This window comes from Porites lutea, chromosome 4 (assembly GCF_958299795.1).
Source record: "Porites lutea chromosome 4, jaPorLute2.1, whole genome shotgun sequence".
Taxonomy (NCBI): Eukaryota; Metazoa; Cnidaria; class Anthozoa; order Scleractinia; family Poritidae; genus Porites; species Porites lutea.
The window spans coordinates 3,174,518-3,195,424 of NC_133204.1; the positions used below are offsets into that span (position 1 = coordinate 3,174,518).

The 20,907-nt window shown below is 39.5% G+C and overlaps 1 protein-coding gene across 1 annotated transcript in view; it reads right to left on the reverse strand.

The window, feature by feature from the left end:
* The window catches only part of LOC140935275 (uncharacterized), an 87,654-nt gene that overhangs the window by 32,834 nt on the left and 33,913 nt on the right, over positions 1–20,907 (reverse strand). Inside the window, exons 4-6 of the mRNA XM_073384824.1 lie at positions 14,642–14,983; positions 12,847–12,870; positions 5,412–5,432 (exon numbers count right to left, since the gene is read on the reverse strand). Of these exons, the coding sequence (XP_073240925.1) occupies positions 5,412–5,432; positions 12,847–12,870; positions 14,642–14,983 (387 nt within the window). The remainder of the gene's footprint in view (positions 1–5,411; positions 5,433–12,846; positions 12,871–14,641; positions 14,984–20,907) is intronic.

Consider the following 20,907-nt stretch of genomic DNA (forward strand, 5'->3'; position numbering starts at 1 on the left):
AAAATTGCAGTTTTTGCCATGCTTTGTGAGACCTAGAATTTTTTGTTGGCAATGGATGTAAAAGTTTGATCGAGAAGAAATGACAGCAATACCACAGAATGGTCTGTAAGAGGTTATTTTCACGCACTACATTTCCTACGTTTCCTTTCCGGCTTGGGTACACGGCGAAAATCAGTAGGAAACAAGATGCAAGTTATCCAGAACAGGAAAAAGCATTGAGGTAAAATGTTCCACTACCAATCTCTTCAATACAAGTGCAAGTGTGAGTTAAGTTTTAGAGAGCCTAGCCGTCGTGACTTACCGAGCAACAACGAACCGACGATCATTGAAAAGTCTCATACTACAAAATGTTTGCCGAGTTCGTCCAGAAGGAAACTGCGTCCTCAGAATAAAAACGGCCATTGTGAAATCACTGGTGATCCCAGCAATCTAATCGGCTCTCAGCAGTGTGTTGTATTCATAAATCACACTATTTTTTGTTCTTAATCACATCTGTTCTTAATCGCATCATTCATGTTCTAAATCGTATCATTTTTGTTCCAAATCGTACCATTTTTGCTCCATATTGCATCATTTCTGTTTCGAATACAAAATGAGATGTAATAGCCTTTTTGTTTCCACTTTTTAACAAACCGGCCTCTAGATCATGCAATATAAGTTTGGTACTGAAATAAACTGAATTCTGCGATTTCAAAATGGCTGTAATAAAGCGGTAATTGAACTGAGTGGAGTGCAAATTTGGTCTGAAATCCTACTTGTGATTTCAGACCAAATTGCACTCCACTCAGTTCAATTTATTATTCACCATAATGAATGGAAAGTGCCCTTTGGCTCGCACCCCTAGGCTCGCACAGGTCGCACTGCGCGAGCGCTGGTTGGCTCTTTGCAAAGGAGTCACCGTTTTTCCTCATAAAGACGCTCGCTAAAGTTTAATCGGCTAGGAGGATGACCCTTCTACCCAAGACAAAATTGCGAACAGATGTTAACTATTTGGCAATGGATGTAAAAGTTTGATCGAGAAGAAATGACAGCAATACCATAGAATGGTCTGTAAGAGGTTATTTTCACGCACTACAGTTCCTACGTTTCCTTTCCGGCTTGGGTACACGGCGCAAATCAGTAGGAAACAAGATGCAAGTTATCCTTTGGATCCTTAGGATTTATTTCTAGAAATCTAAAAGTACTTTGGATAGCCTAAAAGTGTTTTCAATGTATTTAGGAGGAAACTGTCGGTGGGTGCCCCTGTCAACTATCGCCTAGCGCTTCCATTATTCTCTTTGCCCACATTTTTCAGTTTTACTTTCGGTCATTTTGCTATTTAAGACTGAAACTTGGTGGCTTGTCAGAAATTGAAGATCAGAACTCTCGAAAAGAAAGCAGAGGCGGATCCAGGGGGAGGGTTGAGGGGGTTGCAACCCCCTCTTTGGGAAGTTTTCAAACTTGTCTGGCTACCAATGTCTATCCCTTTTTCATACCAAAAATAATATTATAAGTTATAATGTAAGGTCCAGTTCAATCGATTATTACAAGAAGACTGTAGCTATTCCTCTTCTCGACTCCTTAATCATCCAAATGCAAGATCGATTTTCTGGCGAAGATCGCCACTCCCGCCATCTACCTTGTGTCGTGCCGTCGATTATACTAAATAGGGCACTACACTCTCTGATCTCGCAGTAGATCGCCATGTACTACTCTGAGTGATTCGAGGAAGACGAGATATGCCAGAAAGCCTTTAAAAAGGCTCCTCCAAGAAGGCTCTTTCATGTCAGTCTGTTTGATTGAGTAGGCGGGTAAAAAAAGAGACAAAAATCTATCGTTGTTGCACTGTACTCTTAGTCCTTAATAATAGTGTCTCAAATTTGACAAATTTATACCTCTGAAGAAAATCTACGTATTCAAACATTACCCTCCAACTCCACCCTCCCCCATTCCTTTGGCCTGGGATGTTTGCCTCGAACTCTCATACTTGCAATGCAACCCCCTCTTTGAAAAAATCCTGGATCCGCCCCTGGAAAGTGTCCATAACTTTCTCTGGCAGTCATCAGTGAAATGGATATTGAGGCTGCATTAGCTTCTGGTCGATTGTCTCAGACCCCGATACGGAATTTACTGGAAAAGTAATCCTAATGCTTTTGTTTAAACATTGTCCATTTAACATCAGTGACTCAGTAGACGTTAGGGCCCAACCAATTGGTAAACAGGTTTTATTCCAGCTTTTTAACTTGCTGTATCGGCGGTATACCATCTTTGAGGTAGGTCTTAAAGCTTGTTTGAGTAGCCAAGCACTTGTTTCTGTTCCCTTCAATTCTCCAAATCACGTCACGTGTTTTCCGAGCGAGGTAAAGGTGCCGTGTAAAGGTGTATGGTGCTGTAAGGAAGAAAATGCGGTCTAATACATTTTGACGCGCATCCCTTTGTAAATAAATAAGAAAGGGACAGGTCAGCGTTCTAGACCCTAGATTTCCTTCATCGTATAATTTATATTCAATACTAGAAATCAAACTCATGCCTCACGTCTTCACACTCAAGGAGAGTTTTTTGGACTTGAAAATAGGGCTGCGTCATCTAACATCGACTCCACGAGCAATACCGTATACTTTCGATAATAAGCTCCGGGCTTATATAACTTCCTAAGGGGTTTTAGGAGGGCAGAGGGGGCTTATAACCGGACTAAAAAAAGTGTTTCAAAACAAGCTACATAGCATTGCTGATCAAAATACCTTTGTAAATTTGATCGCTTTTTTGAACTTCAAAACGTCGCAGGCTTCGAACGGAGTAGAGAATAGGGAGGAATGCTACCGATTCGACGGATTCTTCTTCCCCCAGATTATTAAAATATATATGAAATAACATGATTTTGTTGATCGTAATTCTTCTCTCAAAACAAAGGAAAGCTACAGAGACCATTTATCGAGGTTGTCCAAAGTTTAAAATCCACTCAGTGTTCTTCGTGTCTACTGGCAGGGTGTATTATTTTGATGTTTTCCAAATCCCTTATAGTCAACATCTTTTATCATGCAGCTCCCTGCAGGTGTCATAAACTGAATACCACTTTATACTTTTAAATCAGGTACTGTTTACAGCCAGACCATGCAACCTTTCAGTTGCTGTATAATTGAATAAATAGTTTTTGAAACCTCTAAGAAATGCATTAGTGAACAATTTTGTTTTCTGCTCAATCTTCCCCAGTTCAAAGAATAGCGTTCATTGTCACGCAACACCACTCCTTGCCTTCTCAAATTGTAACACTTAACTGTATGTTGTATAACTGATTCAAATGGTAAGACCATCTTTCAAATCGCCAAAAATGTCTCAAAAACATATTTTTCCCGTGTCATCTTTTGTTCAATCATTCTTAAGAATTTAGATCATAACGCTCATTCAGTTTGAGGGACATTTTAATAACCTGTCCTGTCTCGAATAACTTTCGTTAGAGTTCAAATTACAAAATGCATTAGCCCAGATAGAATTTGGAAGTTGCGCTGAGAAAAAGACAAAAACGTGCTCCATACTATAAAGGTAAGTTAATTCCAGTTGTATGTTGGCAAATTTATTATAATTGTACAGTAGAAATAGATCAGATTTCTTCTCAGGAAACGCCAATGATCCATTCGGGCAACAGCAAGGCGTTGGTGAATCATTCAGATGTGTCATATTTCACTCAAAATTTGTTCAAGTTCAGAAGGTTGGTGTGAAGCACAAATTAAATTACCCAAGCCAGTTCTTACATATGATTTAGCACAAAGGTGTAACACATGCCTAAAATTGAAATTGCGACTGTAGGCCTAAATTTAAATTTCTGTCACTGTTGAAAAAGAATCCAAACTAAGATAAAATTGTTTATCTTCCACATTACCGTTAAGATAAGAATTCACCATCAAAACAGAAGTACATGTAAAACCCTTCATAAATTGATTAATAGAGGAGTATTTTACCCCGCTCTCTCAGGGTTCCTTTTTGCGTGCGAGCGAAGTTTTGAGAAGACTTCGTTTTACCGCAAATTTTGGTTGTTTTCAAGTCGCCGACCATGAAAATTGATTTTGTCGACTTTCTCCAGATAGCAGCGGCCTTTTGAAAAAAACAAATTACACCACGTTTAGTTACTTACTTATACTTATCTATGGACAAAATATGAGCGAAATTTAATGTTTGACCGTGGCCGCCGGTTGCTCGATGTTTTGCAGACATTCACTCTTTTTCTTAATAAAAAGAACCCGATTACAGCGGCATCCCGTCTCGCTTGCTTGGAGATTAGATCGAGAATTGAGAAGGCGATTAATTCTACACGAAACAGGATTTACTCGCTAAAGGTTCTTTACTTCCTACTTTATCGACGTCTTTACTTTTTACTTGTTTCTGAATCGATTTAGTACGCGTGTTAGCGACGACCGGGAAATACGTCTGCGGTCGCACTCATACGCGTGTATAAATACACGAATATTCAAAGGCCTCGATTCCAGAGAAATAACATCATTGCCAGAGATCAACAAAGTGATTTACATCCTTGTTTCCTCGGTCTCCGCAAGGAACGTCTGGCACAATGTCCCCCCCATTTGCGTATAAAATGCGACGAAAAATCCCGGGGGTACTTCCAGAAAAATTGGGTGGGGTGTGCAGCACGCTTCCTGAAACCCTTACACTATTTCAGAGCAAAATCTGTGATTTTCCCTACCCTATTTCAGACCTGATCAAAAATTTGATACCCTATTTCAGATCTGAATCCCTGGAGCCCGGCGCGTGACTGGAGCTCGTGACAAGCGTGACAAAAATGGTCTTATCGCCAAATAATGAAGAAGTAGCTTTTTCTAAAAAAACATACCCAATTCAAGACTAGAGTGCACAAACCATACCCTATTTCAGACCAAAATGGTCCAAACTGATACCCTGTTTCAGACCAAAACGGCTAAAAAACCAATACCCTTTGGCGCCGCACATACCTATATAGCCTATATAAGGGAGTACCCCCGCGGGGAGAAAAACGCTGCTTACGCAAGCGAGACTATAAACTAAGAAAGATTAATAAAAATAAATGTGTAAATTTTGAAAATGGAGATTAGATTATCTCGTTAAGTTTTTAACATTTATGTTTTTTACGGTAGATTTATTTGCAGCATACGACAATAGCCGTCGCATTTGCCTGTTGTACTTTAATTTTTTTATTACTGTTTTTAACCTCAAAAACAATAAAAAATTTCAGCGAGCAAATGTGACGGCTATTGTCGCATGCTGCAATTAAATCCACCCTTGATGTCATTGTCTTTATAATTGTTCTAGTGGCGCCAGAAGGTTGAAAGATAAACTTTTTCTTTTTCCAAAAGGTGCGCACTCGAAGAAGCTGTATGATTAATTCTCCGAGTTTTATAAGAATAATTATCCCTGTTACGGTTTGATAAACAGCTTATTTAACCTACCTTAATGTCAGTTGTTGGAGCCTGAAAAAAAAAACGTATGGAAAGTCATTAGAGCTACTACACAGTTGAAGCCCACAATTATGACCAACCACCTCGAAAAAAAAATTCGTTACCCCCCTCCCCCTCCTCCTTTTTTTACACGGACCAACAGGGCTTAAAAACGGCTGATTGGTCGACAGCTAAAAGAAAAAAAATTTCAAAACAAAAAACAAACAAAACAAAACAAACGTGCAGTTGTGTTTCGTCGGAATTCCTAGGCATTCTTGTTATGGGTTCCTGACAACGACAGATATTTTACGTAAAGGAGGGGGGGGGAAGGATATTCAATTAATTAACAATAAGTAGTTGCCACCGTTGGTCAAGGCCTTTTTTATTTTGGGTGGTTTTTGGAAAAGCCGTTTTGTGATGGAAGAAGTCTTTTCATTAATGAAGGCATGGATTGATTGTCCAGCGTCGCTTAAGCTGTACATTTTATGTGGTTTTTGTGGCGACTGTGCATGCCATAAGATATGACGTTATACGTATAACTTTCGCTACAGTCTGGGTGTCTCGACGCACTACATGACGTAACTTTGAGAGGGTGAACAAAAAACCAAATCGATATATGGTCGAGAACTTTCGAAATAAATGAGAATTATGACATTCGAATTTCTGGCATGGCCAGGGTATTCTCAGGCCTAGGCCAAACGTCGAAATTTTCATAAGACGAACCAAACTCTAATTTTGGTCGACCTAAATTAAGTTAAGATGGTCTGTTGGGTCAGACGTCCAACTAAGGACGCGTCGAATCAATCAACTGAATCGGATCAGTAACAAAATTTCTCCCGAACGAGGCTAAATATATATTATCATACAAATTTTTAATTTATTAGTTTAGATCGACCTTTGTCCCGGAGATGATCTTCAGACGTTCTATCCGTCTGAAGCGGAAGGATAGAACATGCTTGTTGGACGATCCAAACTCATTCAGACAAACTTAATTGAGCCAGACGTCGAACTTTTCATGAATTCACTAAGTTTGGTTCGTCTCTTGAAAAAATCGACGTTTGGCCTAGGCCTCAGGGTGCGTTCGCTTGATAGTATTCCAGAATAAGAATACGCAGAAGTGATAAATCTCTTCGATCGAAAGTTTTTGGATTATTGGAATGCTACATTCATCGTTATTGATATCCACCAGATTTCTAGATTTTACTATGCGATGAAAGTCAAAACAGGTGATTTTTGAGTTTATTCCACGTATTCTTATCCCGGCCCGAGCGGCTGCGAAGAAGACTAGGGTATTCTTATTTTTTTCAGTAAATGATTCAATGCTTTTTATGTTTTACGATTATTAATAGAACTGTGTTAGGAATTTTACCAAAATTCTTACAGTAGGAAGTGCGAGCTAATTGAGTGAGACATATAAAAAAATCGCTCAAAACATCAAAAAGCAGGCATTGATAACACCGCAAATACAAAAGAAAGCACGGATGGAGAAACTTGAAGAAGATTAAAACGAATTGAAATTATTATCGGTTTTTGAAAACTTGTCAGGGGCGTAGCTACCTGTAAGCGAGGTACGCACGTGCGTACCTGTTAATAAAATATTAAAATAGTGATAAATAGTAATAAGATAAAATAGTAAAATAAAACACAATAGTAAAAAAGGAACGAAAACATTTATAAAGAGAATTATTTTAAAAAGCACAATTTGACTCAATTCATTTAACTCGATCTGCTTATTTCTCTGAAACATTTTGTTTCCTAAAACAACGGACTGTTTTTTCCACAGCCGAATGCTGATTTCCAGAAAAGCAACGTGATTCATTGGTGGACCGAATTTTGATTGTTATATTTAGAAAAAAGGCGGGAAAATAGCGCGCAAATAGCAAACTGGATGGTATAAGGTGTGAACGCGTTGTTTCCATGCACCTCGGCCTGTCTCATAGTTGGCTAAGCGTTTAGTTTTGTTACACATTCACACAAAATTTATTTATTTCATTGCCTGCCAAAAGCACGTTTACGCGTACCTTACGACGGAGGTTATTCACTCTGTGGCGCTGTCTTCCCAGTCTTCCTCCACATCATACTCTGACTCCTCCTCTGAGTCACTTGGTAGATATTGCACCGCTACAGTGCGCCGGTTTTTACAACTTTCGTCCGCTATGCAAGAGCACGCCCCTGTACAGGCCAAATCTAAATTGCAGCAAGAACAATTGCCTTGACACAGTGAATTCCTGCAGTTACATGTATAGTTATTTCAAAAGGGCTACGTGGAGCAGTATCCTTCGTCGTATTGACCAGTCTTAGATAACAATCTTCTTTGTCCGATCCATGGTGTTCTGGACTCTGCAGATCTTGCATTGCGACCAGCGAGCTTCTCCAGATAAATGTTTGGTAGTTGGCGCGCGTAATGATGCCTAAAACTGTCCGAAGTTGGCGGAAGCACTTCATTTTTTCGTTTTTGTCGTTGGCAAAACATAAGGTTCCGTAGCTCGTCCATGGTTATTGGCTGTTTCAAAAGGCCGAAAGCCAGCCGTTTCAGACGTTACGTCCGTCGTTAACACAATACATTATAATAAATAGATTGAATCCCCAGCTTGTATTAACAACAAATACTAAACAACACGGTGGACGACGGCGGCCAGCCGCGGATTCCGCTTGGCGAAGTGTGTAACAAAAGAACCAGAACTGGGTGAAAGGTGGTAGGTATGGAAAAAAGTCGACAAGGATTCAAAAAAGAAACAATAAAACAGTTGATTAATTTTAAGCTTTTCGTGCACTATCGTTTATTTACCAGACCAAACATGTTAAGCTTAACCACAAAGTCTCCACAAATGTGAATTACGAATCTTCAACTATCAGCTTATAAGTGGCAAGACAGGAGACCAAAGACACAGCAAAAACAGGATCAAATAAGCTATAAAAAGTTCTAGTTCAAAACCTTCCAGTTAGAGAAGCTGTAACTATCTTAGTTCACGACAAAACTATACCATCCAGTTGCTATTCTCATGCACCATATCACAAACAATTTAGTACCACAAAATATTTTACGCTTATTCAACACTACCGGTCAAGTACATGCTTATGAATAATAATAATAATAATAATAATAATAATAATAATAATAATAATAATAATAATAATAAAAATAATAATATTAATAATAATAATAATAATGATAATAATAATAATAATAATAATAATAATAATGGTTTATTAACAGTGTATCCACCTAGTGGCTCCTCACCTGTTAAAAACTACAATATAAAAATATGAAAAACTTTAATATACTACAAAAAAAAAACAAAATTGAAATCTACAAAATAAAAAGCAATAATATCGGACTATATAAGGATATTGTATAAAAATAAAAATGTAATAGAGATTAGTAATAGTAATACAACCCTATATGCAATTTACAAACTATTTACAAATGTTATTTAATATATAGGCATTAACTTGCCTACAGTGTACTTTGAAATCGCTACTGTTTCTAATATTTGCCGGAAGGGCATTAAATAACTTGGCAGCAGAGTCTTGAAAGGTGTCCCTCTCCATTGGTATAATTAATCTTGTTGCTGCTCCTGACTGCAAAGATCGCAGATGTTTAACTGTATCTAGTGGTACGTAAGACGGCCAGCTGGGGGAGTGCAAAGCCTGGTGAATGAGTTTGAGAACGTGGAAATCTCTTCGCTGTCTTACTGGTAACCACCCTATCTTAACAATATCGTTAATGTCATTTACATACCTATTCAGGACAAAACTAGCAGCTACTAGCTGGACACGTTGTTATAAACGTTTTAGTTAAATTTCCGGCAAAGGGTAATAGACAGTGTCACAATAGTCAAGTTTTGACGGCACGTGTTACTTCACTAAGTGCTTTCTGAGTCTATAACCAGCAATCTTCTTAAGTTTTCTTATTATTTTTATTGTTCCGTAACAGATCTTGCGCATGGCTTGCACGTGCTCATCCCAATTAAGATGCTGGTGGAAATGGACACCAAGAAGCTTACTTACATTTACATATTCCAATGTACTATCTGAGATTGTAATAGCTGGTCGGTTCTTATCTAAACTATGCACACGTGACATCTGGCTTGTGGATAGCAACATCGTCTTTGTCTTCTTCCAGTTAAGTGCTAGATGGGAGTCATTAGACCAGGAGCTCACAGTGTTTAGTGTGGAGTTTAGTTCTTGCGCACATCTTTGTAGCTCAGGAGCTGGACAGCTGGAGTATATTGTAGTATCGTCAGCGTATTGAAATGGACCAATCGAGGAAGGGAAATGATCTTGCAGATCGGAAACGTAGAGATTAAATAACATTGGGCCGAGGATCGACCCTTGTGGCACACCGAAACGTACGTTCACTGATTCAGATGTACGATCATCGATCTGTACGAAATGTGACCGGTCACTCAAGTAGCTATTCAACCAGCGCAGAAACGGCTTCGAGAAACCAAGCGTTGATAACTTAGTTATAAGAACCTTGCAGTTGACTGTGTCGAACGCTTTAGAGAAATCGGCCAGTACCATGAGAGTGACCTCACCTTTTTTCATCGCTCTTAGCAAATCGTCGCGCATACCCATTAGCACTGTATTGGTCGAGTGTCCCTTACGAAAGCTAGAAGTTGTATCGCGGAGTACTGATTCAGATTCACATAAGGTGGTCATCTGCAGCGCGACAAGTTTCTCAAAGACTTTTGATAGTGTGGGGAGAATTGAAATGGGACGAAAGTGTCCCTCAGACTTCGGTTGATCTACTTTAGGAATTGGACTGATCCTCGCATTTTTCCACGCCTTAGTAAAACAGTATTTCCTGATACAGTTGTTGATAGTAGCTGTGAGGGGGCCAGAAATGGAATCAGCCACCATTTTAACGAATTTGACAGGGATACCGTCGGGGCCAGTAGACGTGTCAGATCGTAACAATTTCAGCACGCACAGGACCTCACCGTGGGACACTTCTCGGAGCTTGAAATTAGCAGGGCTATCATCAGGTAGAGATTCAATTAGTTCTTCAAAACAGAAAGGTAAGTCACTACTAACAGGTAAAGTTCTCTCGGCAGTACAAGCAAAGAATGAATTTAACTTATCGGGATCCTGCCGCAAGGGTTGCTGGTTAGGTTTCAATATGCGGTGGATAACACGCCACTCCTCCCCCGGTTTATAAGAGGATAACGCCTGCCTTGTGAAGGTCTCGCAAGCCCGACGAATAGCTGCCTTCAACTTGTTTCTGACGTCCCGAAAACGTTCCCAGGACTCCTGAGAGCCAGTCTGGTGGGCTTCCCTCCGGAACTTATTCCGCAGCTGTTGTAGTGACCGTATTTGGCTGTTGTCCATCCAGGGTGCTGGCGGTCTCGTAACTCGCACCCTCCGAAGAGGCCAGGGGCATGTCTCTCGAGACATTCCTTGAACATAGATCCTTGTCAAGAGGTGATTACGAAATTAAATTTTCAGGCCTGGATAAACAAGGCAAATCGTTTTCAAGATTGCGGCCAAAATACGGAATTGCATGCCTCCGAGTATCAGAAAACTCCCAAAGCATAGCTTTAAAAAGAAAATACATGATTGCTTACTTCAAATCCTTTCGCAGAGAGACGACTATACTGAGCTACCTACCTTATTAGGACAAATGCAACATATTCAAAATTGTCCGTAACACACCCACTCATTATCTTTGCAATCGTCTTAATAGTGTACTTGTAAGTTTCTGATTTATATTCTGTATTCCAGTTAACCTCGGCATTGTTTTCTACTCAACGTTTCTTCTGTTCGCTGCCATTTGTACAATTTATATAAATTACTTTTGTTGACTTGTCAATTGAGTACAATTTGGAGTGCGTATTTTGTTTTATATAGACACTGCCCACCTATTTTTGGGGCAGTCAGAAAATAAAATTGTTAATGTAAATTAACCAATAATAATGAAATGAAAAACCATGACTGAATTCTGAAAAGGTGAAACATTCTGTTCAAAGGCCTTGTGCTTCATAAAAATGAAAACACAGCTTCGATGTCTGCCATCGTAGTCAAAACTTCAGCACCAGTCTTTGTTCAGTTCCTGATTCAAGCTGAAGTTGAAGGTCTTGGATGTGCAAGATGTTGCCAGTGGCCGTTACAATGACGTGTATAGAATTTAAGGTGGGAAGAAGGCCTTAGTTTAAGTGAGCATGTCCAGCCACTTTTAAGCCCTGTTACGCGGATCACGTTTTCCTGACTCAAATAAAAGTTCAGTAATTTTGTAATTCTACAATCTCGTTATACGCATGATCACAACGTTATGAGGGCCAATGCATGACCACCTTGTGAAGTTCTGAAGTCCCCACTACTTATCTATCTACTCAGTTTTTTTTCTCCCGCATAACCTGCAAGCAAGCTTTTTGGTGTTCTGGCGGTGGGGCGAAAAAAAGGGATAGCTTGCAGTCACGTTTCAGGCATTTGAATTCCTCCTCCAGTGCCTCCTATGGCTCCCCGTTGACTGAGCAGTCAGATTTTAGCCAATCAGCATGGAGAGGAAATGAGCGTCGAAAAATTCTCAAGAGAAGAACATTGAAAAAGTGGCAAACCGCCGCTAACGCCTGCTTGAGCGAGATATTTGGGTCAAGATAGTTTGGAAACATTGTGGCCAAACTTGAGCTCAAAATATTGTTCCTTCAAGAGTGTTTTGAAACGAGCAAGTCCTAAAAAAACTAATAATATAATATTCATACAAATTTTCGCCTCAAAAGGGTTCTTGTTTTTGTGATAGAGTACGCTTGAACTTCCAAGCTTTTGCGTGACGCGGCATTTACATGACGACCAAGAGAGCTGTCATGCAGTTTAAAACATTGACTTGTTTCGGCGATTTTTTCTATCTGAATAGTTCATGTATTAGAAAAAGTATTACTTTAATTCTTATGAGTTCCTCGAGAGATAAAGTTACGCTTTTGTAGCAAAATTCGGCGACAGATGTTTCTGTTGGTTTCCATGTTGGTGCCCTTCCGGATGGGCACCAGTATGGCGTTTCCATACAAATCTCTATAAATTTGGGTAAAACATTTCTCCGGATATCTCGTATAGGAACTATTGCCCTGACCTGAATCTTGGCGAGGCTCTTTGCATATTTACCTCCTTTCTTTGCCCAGATTCTGGACTGTATCTCTCGAATCTACTGAACGGTTTTGATTTTTATTTTGATCTATTTCGAATTGCGTGACACTGAAAACCAGAAATAGCAACCAGCAATGTCACCCCTTGCAGTTTCTCACGGTAATGACGTCATTACCAAATTTTATCTCCGCCAATCAGCATTTTGCATCGACTTGTTCGATGCAGATATTCAAATTCCTGAGACATGACTGCAAGCTTTGCTTCCTTTTTCGTCCCGCCGCCAGAGCGCCCCGGAGAGCCTGCTGGCAGGCTATATCCTGCAAGATCGGTGCTACTAAATGCTCAAATAGGCCATACTACCTACCTTGCCGTCGGTTTCGGTTTCTTCCTGAAAATTGGAAAAGTAAAAGGTTCATTACTCATAAAAGCAAAATCCTGTGCAGAAGGAAGTAACTCGGGGGAGTGCACGCAGTTATAACTAATACAGAAATGGAGGCCATAAAAGAAATTATTTTCTACTCTCTTCCAAAAATAAATAAATAAATAAATAAAATAAAAAATAAAGTCATTTCTTGATAGATTGTCGCATTCATTTCCGTGTTTCGTCTCACTTTTTTCCTAGCTGAATACGACGGCGACTGTTGGGCCACCAAAGGCGACTGATGTAAAGCATTTAACTTAAAATTTGCGAGCCATGTGTTGTTCCATAATAAATAAATTAATATCATAGGTGACGGATTACTCCTTAATTTTGGCGCGAAACTTCAGCGTTAATTTATAATTTCACATGTGAAATTACAAAATTGCCATGGCAACCCTTCCGTGCGTCTCAGTGTCAAGATGGCGACGAAGTTTTAAAATGCCGTGAATGAAGATGTCAGGGCACAAAAAGACGCTTTAGATAACCTGAACACACAAGAGAACATCAAGAAGGATTCTAACAGGTATTTTGCCGAAAAAGTCTGAAAAATTCTGAACTTTATAAGCCAAATTTAAGGTCTACTAAACATTTGAGAGAGTGGAGTTCTCGATCGATACGATCCAGGATAAATATGTCAAAAATCCAAGATTGCTAACGTAATTCGTCACCCATGATATTAATAGGTAATCAAATGGTATACTCGTGAAATTAGGAATAATTTCACTTGCGTTTTGTCCAAATCCTAATAATTTCCGTCGCCTAAAGGCTCGGGAAATTTTTAGGATTTGGAGAAAACGCGCGTGAAATTATTCCCTAGTTTCACTCGTCACCATTTGATTACACATACAAATTCCGTCTTTTTGCAGTCTTCCTCAATAGAACAACTGTTCAACGCGGCTCCGTTATCTGTTTAAGGCGAGTCATCGCAACAAAAAGTATAATTCGTTTTCTTATTTCTTGAAAACTTTCAAACTTTTCTTACAATATAACGTTTGAGGAAAGGCGGGCTTTTATTCTAAAACATAATTAGTTATATAGAAGTCTGAAAGGTTTGAACCCAGGAGTCATTTTAAAAGTAGGTTGAGTTTGATCGTCCGGTTGAACGTGGTCCTGAAAGGACTGTTGTTGTTGACAGTGACTGACGTTTCTACAGCCTGTGCGGTAGTCAACTGCAGCGTCAAAGTGAGTTGTATCACGTCAGTTGCTGGTATTATACTCTGATCAATAACCTGAGTATAATACCATCAACTGACGTGATACAACTCACTTTGACTCTGAAGATGACTACCGCACAGGTTGTCAAAATGTCAGTTCAGTCACTGTCAACAACAACAGTCCTATTCAGGACTACGTTCACCTGGACGATCAAACTCAACCTACTTTTGATAATTAGTTAGATTGGTGACTGCCAATTAGCGTTGGAGCGGCGACTGTGTTAATCTTAAAAACGCCTACCTATGTCTTGACGTCATCACTAGCAGTTGCCTAGTGCTCACCTGGTACTAAAAACAGACCAAAGTCCTGATGTCGGATATAACTGATTCCTTGTTTTAGTAAACACCGAAGTAGCACCAATTGAAAGTTATTTCAGACATTAGTATTTTTCGCCGTTGGATCATATCAGTTTCAGATAAGAGAGGGTCTGTCTTATAACAAGGGAGGGGAATATTACATTTACACCAAAACTTTACGTTTTAACATGAACACCAGTTTTGCTTAAAGATAACTTGTGGCGAACCTTTTTTTTCAACAATTCCCTCCAGTGCGCTGCAAATTTTCCTTCGTAGTCTTCTCTATTTAAGGCCTTCTCATACACCTCTAGGCATTGTGTAACCTTTTCTTGTTCCAGGCTTGATATAGCAGAACGAAATGTACGCAGGATCTTGCTAACTTTAGAACGGAATTCTTTCATTTCGTCGTCTAGCACTCCCCCTTTTGTTATGTAAAATGACACAAGTCTCTGTGCTTCATTAAGATCGTCAAAGCGGCACTCTATCTCATCTATGTCGCATTCGTGTACAGGAACACTTGACACTTTACCTAGGTTGGGGTAAACGTTTTCTATTGGTTGAAGTTCAATCTAAAAAGAAAACACGTGTACATTAAAATGAGCCAAATGTAACATACCGCAAAATTCCGAAAATAAGCCCCTCCATGTATAAGCCTCCCAAACCGGTAACGCAAAAAACCCTCCGTTAAATCGCCCCTCCGAATATAAGCCCCCCGGGGGCTTGTACTTGGAAAATTGCCCTCAAATACAAAGTAGAACAAAGCAAAAACGGCAAATTTACTTCCAACTATAAGGCTTGCCCAATCGATTTTGAGACGCAAATTTCCCTCCGTAGATAAGCCCCTCCGAATATAAGCCCCACCAAAAATAAGCCCTTCAAAAAGGGCCTTTGAAAAATATAAGCCCCAGGGCTTATTTTCGGAATTTTACGGTAATGTTCAATTTATTTATATCATGTTAAGCAAATCTAACACGAAACATTTTCAGTAACAACCGTTTCTTAAATAACCTGTGATTCTTTTGGTGGATCAACTTAATTGAAAAAGTCGGCCCGACGTTTCCAAGTTCTGTTGGAGATTTTGGAAGGCTCTTTTTGTCTGTTTAAATCTCAGCCATCGTTTGGTAGTTGGCGCAGTTTTGTATTAAGAATCGTTCTATAGTGATTACAGAAAACTTTTTTGGGGTTAATCATTTTTGAAATTGTTTGCCCTTGAAAATTTTACGTGGATTTACATTGTGTCCTCTCATCAGCGGCCGTCGGTACTGGCAGCGGCCGAAAGCCGAGAATGAACGACTACTTTTTTCCACAGTGAGTGATGGAATCTTTCCTCATAGGTCACAGAACCATTTGTTGAGTTATTTTAGAGGTTGCTGGCTCTTGGAAAATTTTTTTTTGTGCTCAGAGTATGTGGACATAATATGTAAGTGGCTGTCGAGTTGGCGGCGGCTGTTTTTAATAAACGATTACAACAGCATGGCCGTGAGTTTCGAGAAACTCAACTTTTGGCGAAAGAAACGTTTGTAGGATTTGGTTAGATTACTTCTTGTATTTATCTTGATTCGCCGCAAGGATTATGCTCTTCCAGCTTGTTCTTGACGGACTTAGAGGGGCACTAGTTTGATCCTGAGATGTCATGTCACTGAACCCACGGTTTGTGTTCGACCATGTTTGCTCGGATTTTTGGAAAACAGCAGAGTTTACTTTCCATCATTATTCACGGATTGCTAAATACTAGAATGGAGTAGTATACCAATGATTCTTTGTTCTGTTTTTCTCGTCGTCCGCAGGGTGATTCGGCATGATCGAACAGTTTTGCGCGATCTATGTGTGTGTTTCCCAAAGATCAAAACAAAGACATCAAAAACAGCGTCGCTTTTAACACATTCCAATGCCGGTATTCTAAAACGAGGAATTATGGCACAAATTCGATAATTAAGGGCTGGAATTGCCAGAAGAACATAAAATACCTGGTTAAAATAAGGTTATCAATACCTAATTTTACCAAATTATAAGTGGGACTGTCAACGAAATAGCATAATACACGTTATTTTTTCCATTTTTTTGTTAAATGAGACATGTCACAAGAAGCAGGGTTTTATTAAAGAATGACCAAGTTCCTTGCTTTCAGGGACTACTACTGTTATAATGGATACTAAACAGAAAATTCAACAGGGCCTACAACAAGTCTCTAACGAGAATTTCTACAAACCTCTTACTCAACCTATTGTATCCGAGACAGCCACTAAAGCCATAACAATTATCAACGCTCTTTTTACGAACGGGAATATTGACCAAATGACCACCGCCTGGTTGGCTCAGTTGTGAGAGCACTTGTCTGGTTCATGCGGGGCGTAAAAGAACCCACACCACTGTTCGAAAAGAGTAGGGGACGTAGGTCTCCGTGAACAAGCAGAAGCGAGTTGCATTGAAACTTTCTTGTTTGTGTTTTCCAGCTTTTCGCGAAGCAAAAAGGTTTACAGGTCAAAAAGATGCTAAATCACAACCTGTTCCGCCCTTTTTTTATCTTTAAGCACCGTGACAGTAGTGATTTGCTTCCAAACATTAGTAACTGTTGGATCTATTTTTCTTTGTATGAATGGAGTGGTCAGACAAACATATGATTTGGTGCTATGCCGACTATTTACAGAAAACCGACACATACCGACCGATTACTAGACCAGTCTTCGTACAACCCGACCTCTCACAAGGCTACTACTATCCGGACTCTGACGAGACGAGCGCAACTAGTTTACGAGTCACCTGACAGCCTACAAGATAAGACTGATTATCTTAACAACATTTTTAGCAAGAACAATTACAACACGGACTTTGTTAGACGGAACACCCACAGTAACACTGATTCCAACACTCGGACCAACTCTGGCCCTGTTACGACAGCGACTATACCGTACATCAGAAGCACCTCTGAAACTATTGCACGTACATTACAACCTTACAATGTACGTGTTGCACACAAACCGATAATTAACCACTTTACGACGACTGCTTACTTATGTCAAGGACAAAGACAAACCGGAGGACAGACAGGGAGCAGTAATATACAAGATCAAATGCTGTGACTGCCAGGCTTCTTACATTGGTGAAACCGACAGAAACGTTAGCACGCGACTGACCGAACACAAACGAGCGACGAGGAATGGTGACGTCAACAATCACATTGCTGAGCACCATTTACAGACGAAACATCAAATTGACTGGGACTCTGAGACATGTATAACGTATTCTACAGACTACTATCAACGTGTTACTTTAGAGAGCTGGTTTACTAACTTAGAACAAACGCCACTGAATCGTGGCCAACAGTTACCAGCGCCGTACAAACGACATATTGACGAGATCAAGCAAAACTAACTATAAGCTACGAGAGAACGACTGGAGAACCGACAATTCGACTAAAATAGACAACTGTTTAACTTTGACAATAGACGGATCGAAACGCACCAATTACTGATTACGAGTCTTCATAGCCAATAACATCACGGCTTAACTGACAGACGACCAATAACATCGCGACGTAATTGACCAATCAGATCAATAACCAGAGTATAATACCATCAACTGACGTGATACAACTGACTTTGACTCTGAAGATGACTACCGCACAGGTTGTCGAAACGTCAGTCACTGTCAACAACAACGGTCCTATTCAGGACTACGTTCACCCCAGGTGGTGTACGCACTACGATCGCTAAGCATCATGGGCGGTATTCAAAATCTGATCATTTGTGTCAAGATGGCGTGGAGTAACCATCTCGACTGCGGAGTGAACATTCGTTAATTACGCTGCAGAAATACACTATTTTGCTTTGAATCTCTTCCGGGAGCTTTCGAAAAACAAAGTCTGTCGAATTCTCAAGAAAAAAACAGCCTCATTCCGTTGATAAGTGTATTCTGGTGTATTTTGTTCGTAAGCACTTGCATCCTGTTTGCAACTGACCGAGAAAAGTCGGCACAGAATCGCATTGTTCAATGCATCAATCATGAAAAGCACTGAAGGTAAGACCCGCAGTTCGCTGAACATTTTGAACGCACCGTGAAATCAGTGCAATCAGTGCTAAGAGGTACTGATATGCACAGCTGTGATATACTCATAAAATACTAGGACGGTATTCTGAAACACAGTAAGCTTACTTTCTTTTATCATTCAGCATTGCAAGATGTTCTCTTGCTAGGTATAATAAGAGAAGTTGAGGGGGTCATCTTTTCAAGGACTTAGTTCTCTGTTGGCACCAAGTCTGCATTTCGTTTTGTTTAACATCTGTATTTATCATAACGTGAAGACAAGTAAATAAAGTGGAGAGTATTTGTGAACAAGGATTGACTTGTGTCCTCTTTATAGATAATATTGAGCACCTTTATTCAAGCAGTACTGCAAATTTGCATATATATTTCCTATTGGTATGAGTCATATTTGTGATTACAAAGCCTGATGCAGTCAATAGATTTTAAAAGCTAGTCAGCCAGTATTTGTTTAATGATTGTGTCAGTGTGTACAAACACATGTTATTACATATTTTTTTGTATTATAAAAACTCTTCAAAATGTGAAATTCATACATGTTGACAAATATCCTGTAATCAGGGCTGAGGCAACATAGCGGGAGACCCGGGGGGAGGAAGGAGGAAGGAGGGAGGGAAATGCCTGCCAGGAGACTATTGTTTTTTGCATTATGAATATCCACCAGGTGAATGTTGAAATCACTCCCTCCTTCGCTTCACTCTTCACATTTCTCTCGCGTCCAAAACCCCTTTCCCTTTCCTTTCAGATGCCTGCTACAGAGGCTAGTCATCATTGTATAAGCAGTTTGTTGCCTAGCTGCGCTGGCAGTATTTCTCAGCAGTCAAATCAGTAATCAAATTCATGATACCTTGAAACTGACATAGTCATAACATCCACACAACAACACACACTAGTCTTGGAAGTAGACTATGATTTTGTTTTCTCAAGAGTAATGTGCATATTTCTCTGAATAAAAGTGCAAGCTTGGTGGATTTTATGAAATTCTTCCTCTCCACTTCACTACTCTTGCATTTCTCCCAAAAATCATTTTTCATAGAGCATGGCTGTTTTCAAAATGCACAGGGCTTAACTGTATAATCAAACTTATCATTTAATTTAATGCCTGTAATTCTTATTCTACTTATTTTATACCTGCATAAAGGGAATCACCTGTATGACTGCAATTTTACTAAGTTTTTTTAGTCCTATTACAAAAACAGATATTCCTACATACAGTACTCATCAGCCTATTTATGTACCAATTTGGAACATTTTATGCTCACCTAATGCTATTGTTTGGAGGAACCAGTCGCCGCTTCCCTGCTATTTCGTGATTAGCTTGTGATTACAACAGTAACACTTCCAGTAACATGTCACATTCCTCTTCGCGAGGCTACATTTTCCCATGAAAACATGCAGGTTTTGATTCGGAAAAAGTATCACAAAACGTGGGGCGCGTTGGGGAGCGATAAAAAATTAGCGTAGAACAAGGTTTGCAAAAACACTTTAAACTAACTTCTACTTTCGTCGGGCAATACAATGGAAATTATAGCTTCTTAAAAAGTGGGTTCAAATTTCATGCTCTTACAGGAGGAATCTTCTTGTTCCATGTTTTAGATTGAAATGAAGAATAAAGGTTTGTTTTCTTCACAGAAAAAATCTAAACAAATATTAGCTTATGAAATTGCGAAAAACGATCTAAGGAAAGAATTATATCTATTGAAAAACAAAGCATATAACCTGCGAAATTTCTCGACCTTCGCCGCCATCTTGAAAATTTCGCATCCACAATGCATCGCAATCGTAGTGCGCACACCACCTGCGTTCACCCGGACGATCAAACTCAACCTACTTTTGAATCTAGACTATGTTTTTGCTGACGACACTAACTTACTATAAGCCGACAATCTCGAATCAAAAGTTTGCGAATGGCTGATTGCGAATAAACTCTCCCTTAATACAGTCGAACCTCTCCTTACGGACACCTCTCTAATACGGACAGTTCACTTGGTCCCGGGAAAATGCCCATACATTCTTTGTAAAAATAACCTCTATAATACGGACCCTCTATAATACGGACAACGGACACGAAATCTCGGCCCCAGAGAGAAAATTCATACAAACTGAACCTCTTTATTACGGCCACTCCAATGATGACAGTTCTTATTCAACACGATTTCCTGTTTGTCGTTACATATCAGAGTGTAATCAATTGTCTCATTGTTCATACGATAACAGTATCATGTTAATCGGTAAAAATTATACTATCGACATGTCATTGCCATTTATCATCAAGATTTCTTATTCTTGCCAGTATGTTTTTGGAATTGTACAGCTTGTATTGTAATGATTTGCACTGTCCATTAAACAATTCAAATGCACCTCAAAGCCTTTTTTGGGCCAATTTTGACTTAAAGAACACTTAATACCATCAATGGAGCCTTTAAAGTGACGTAATATTCATGACCTCTAT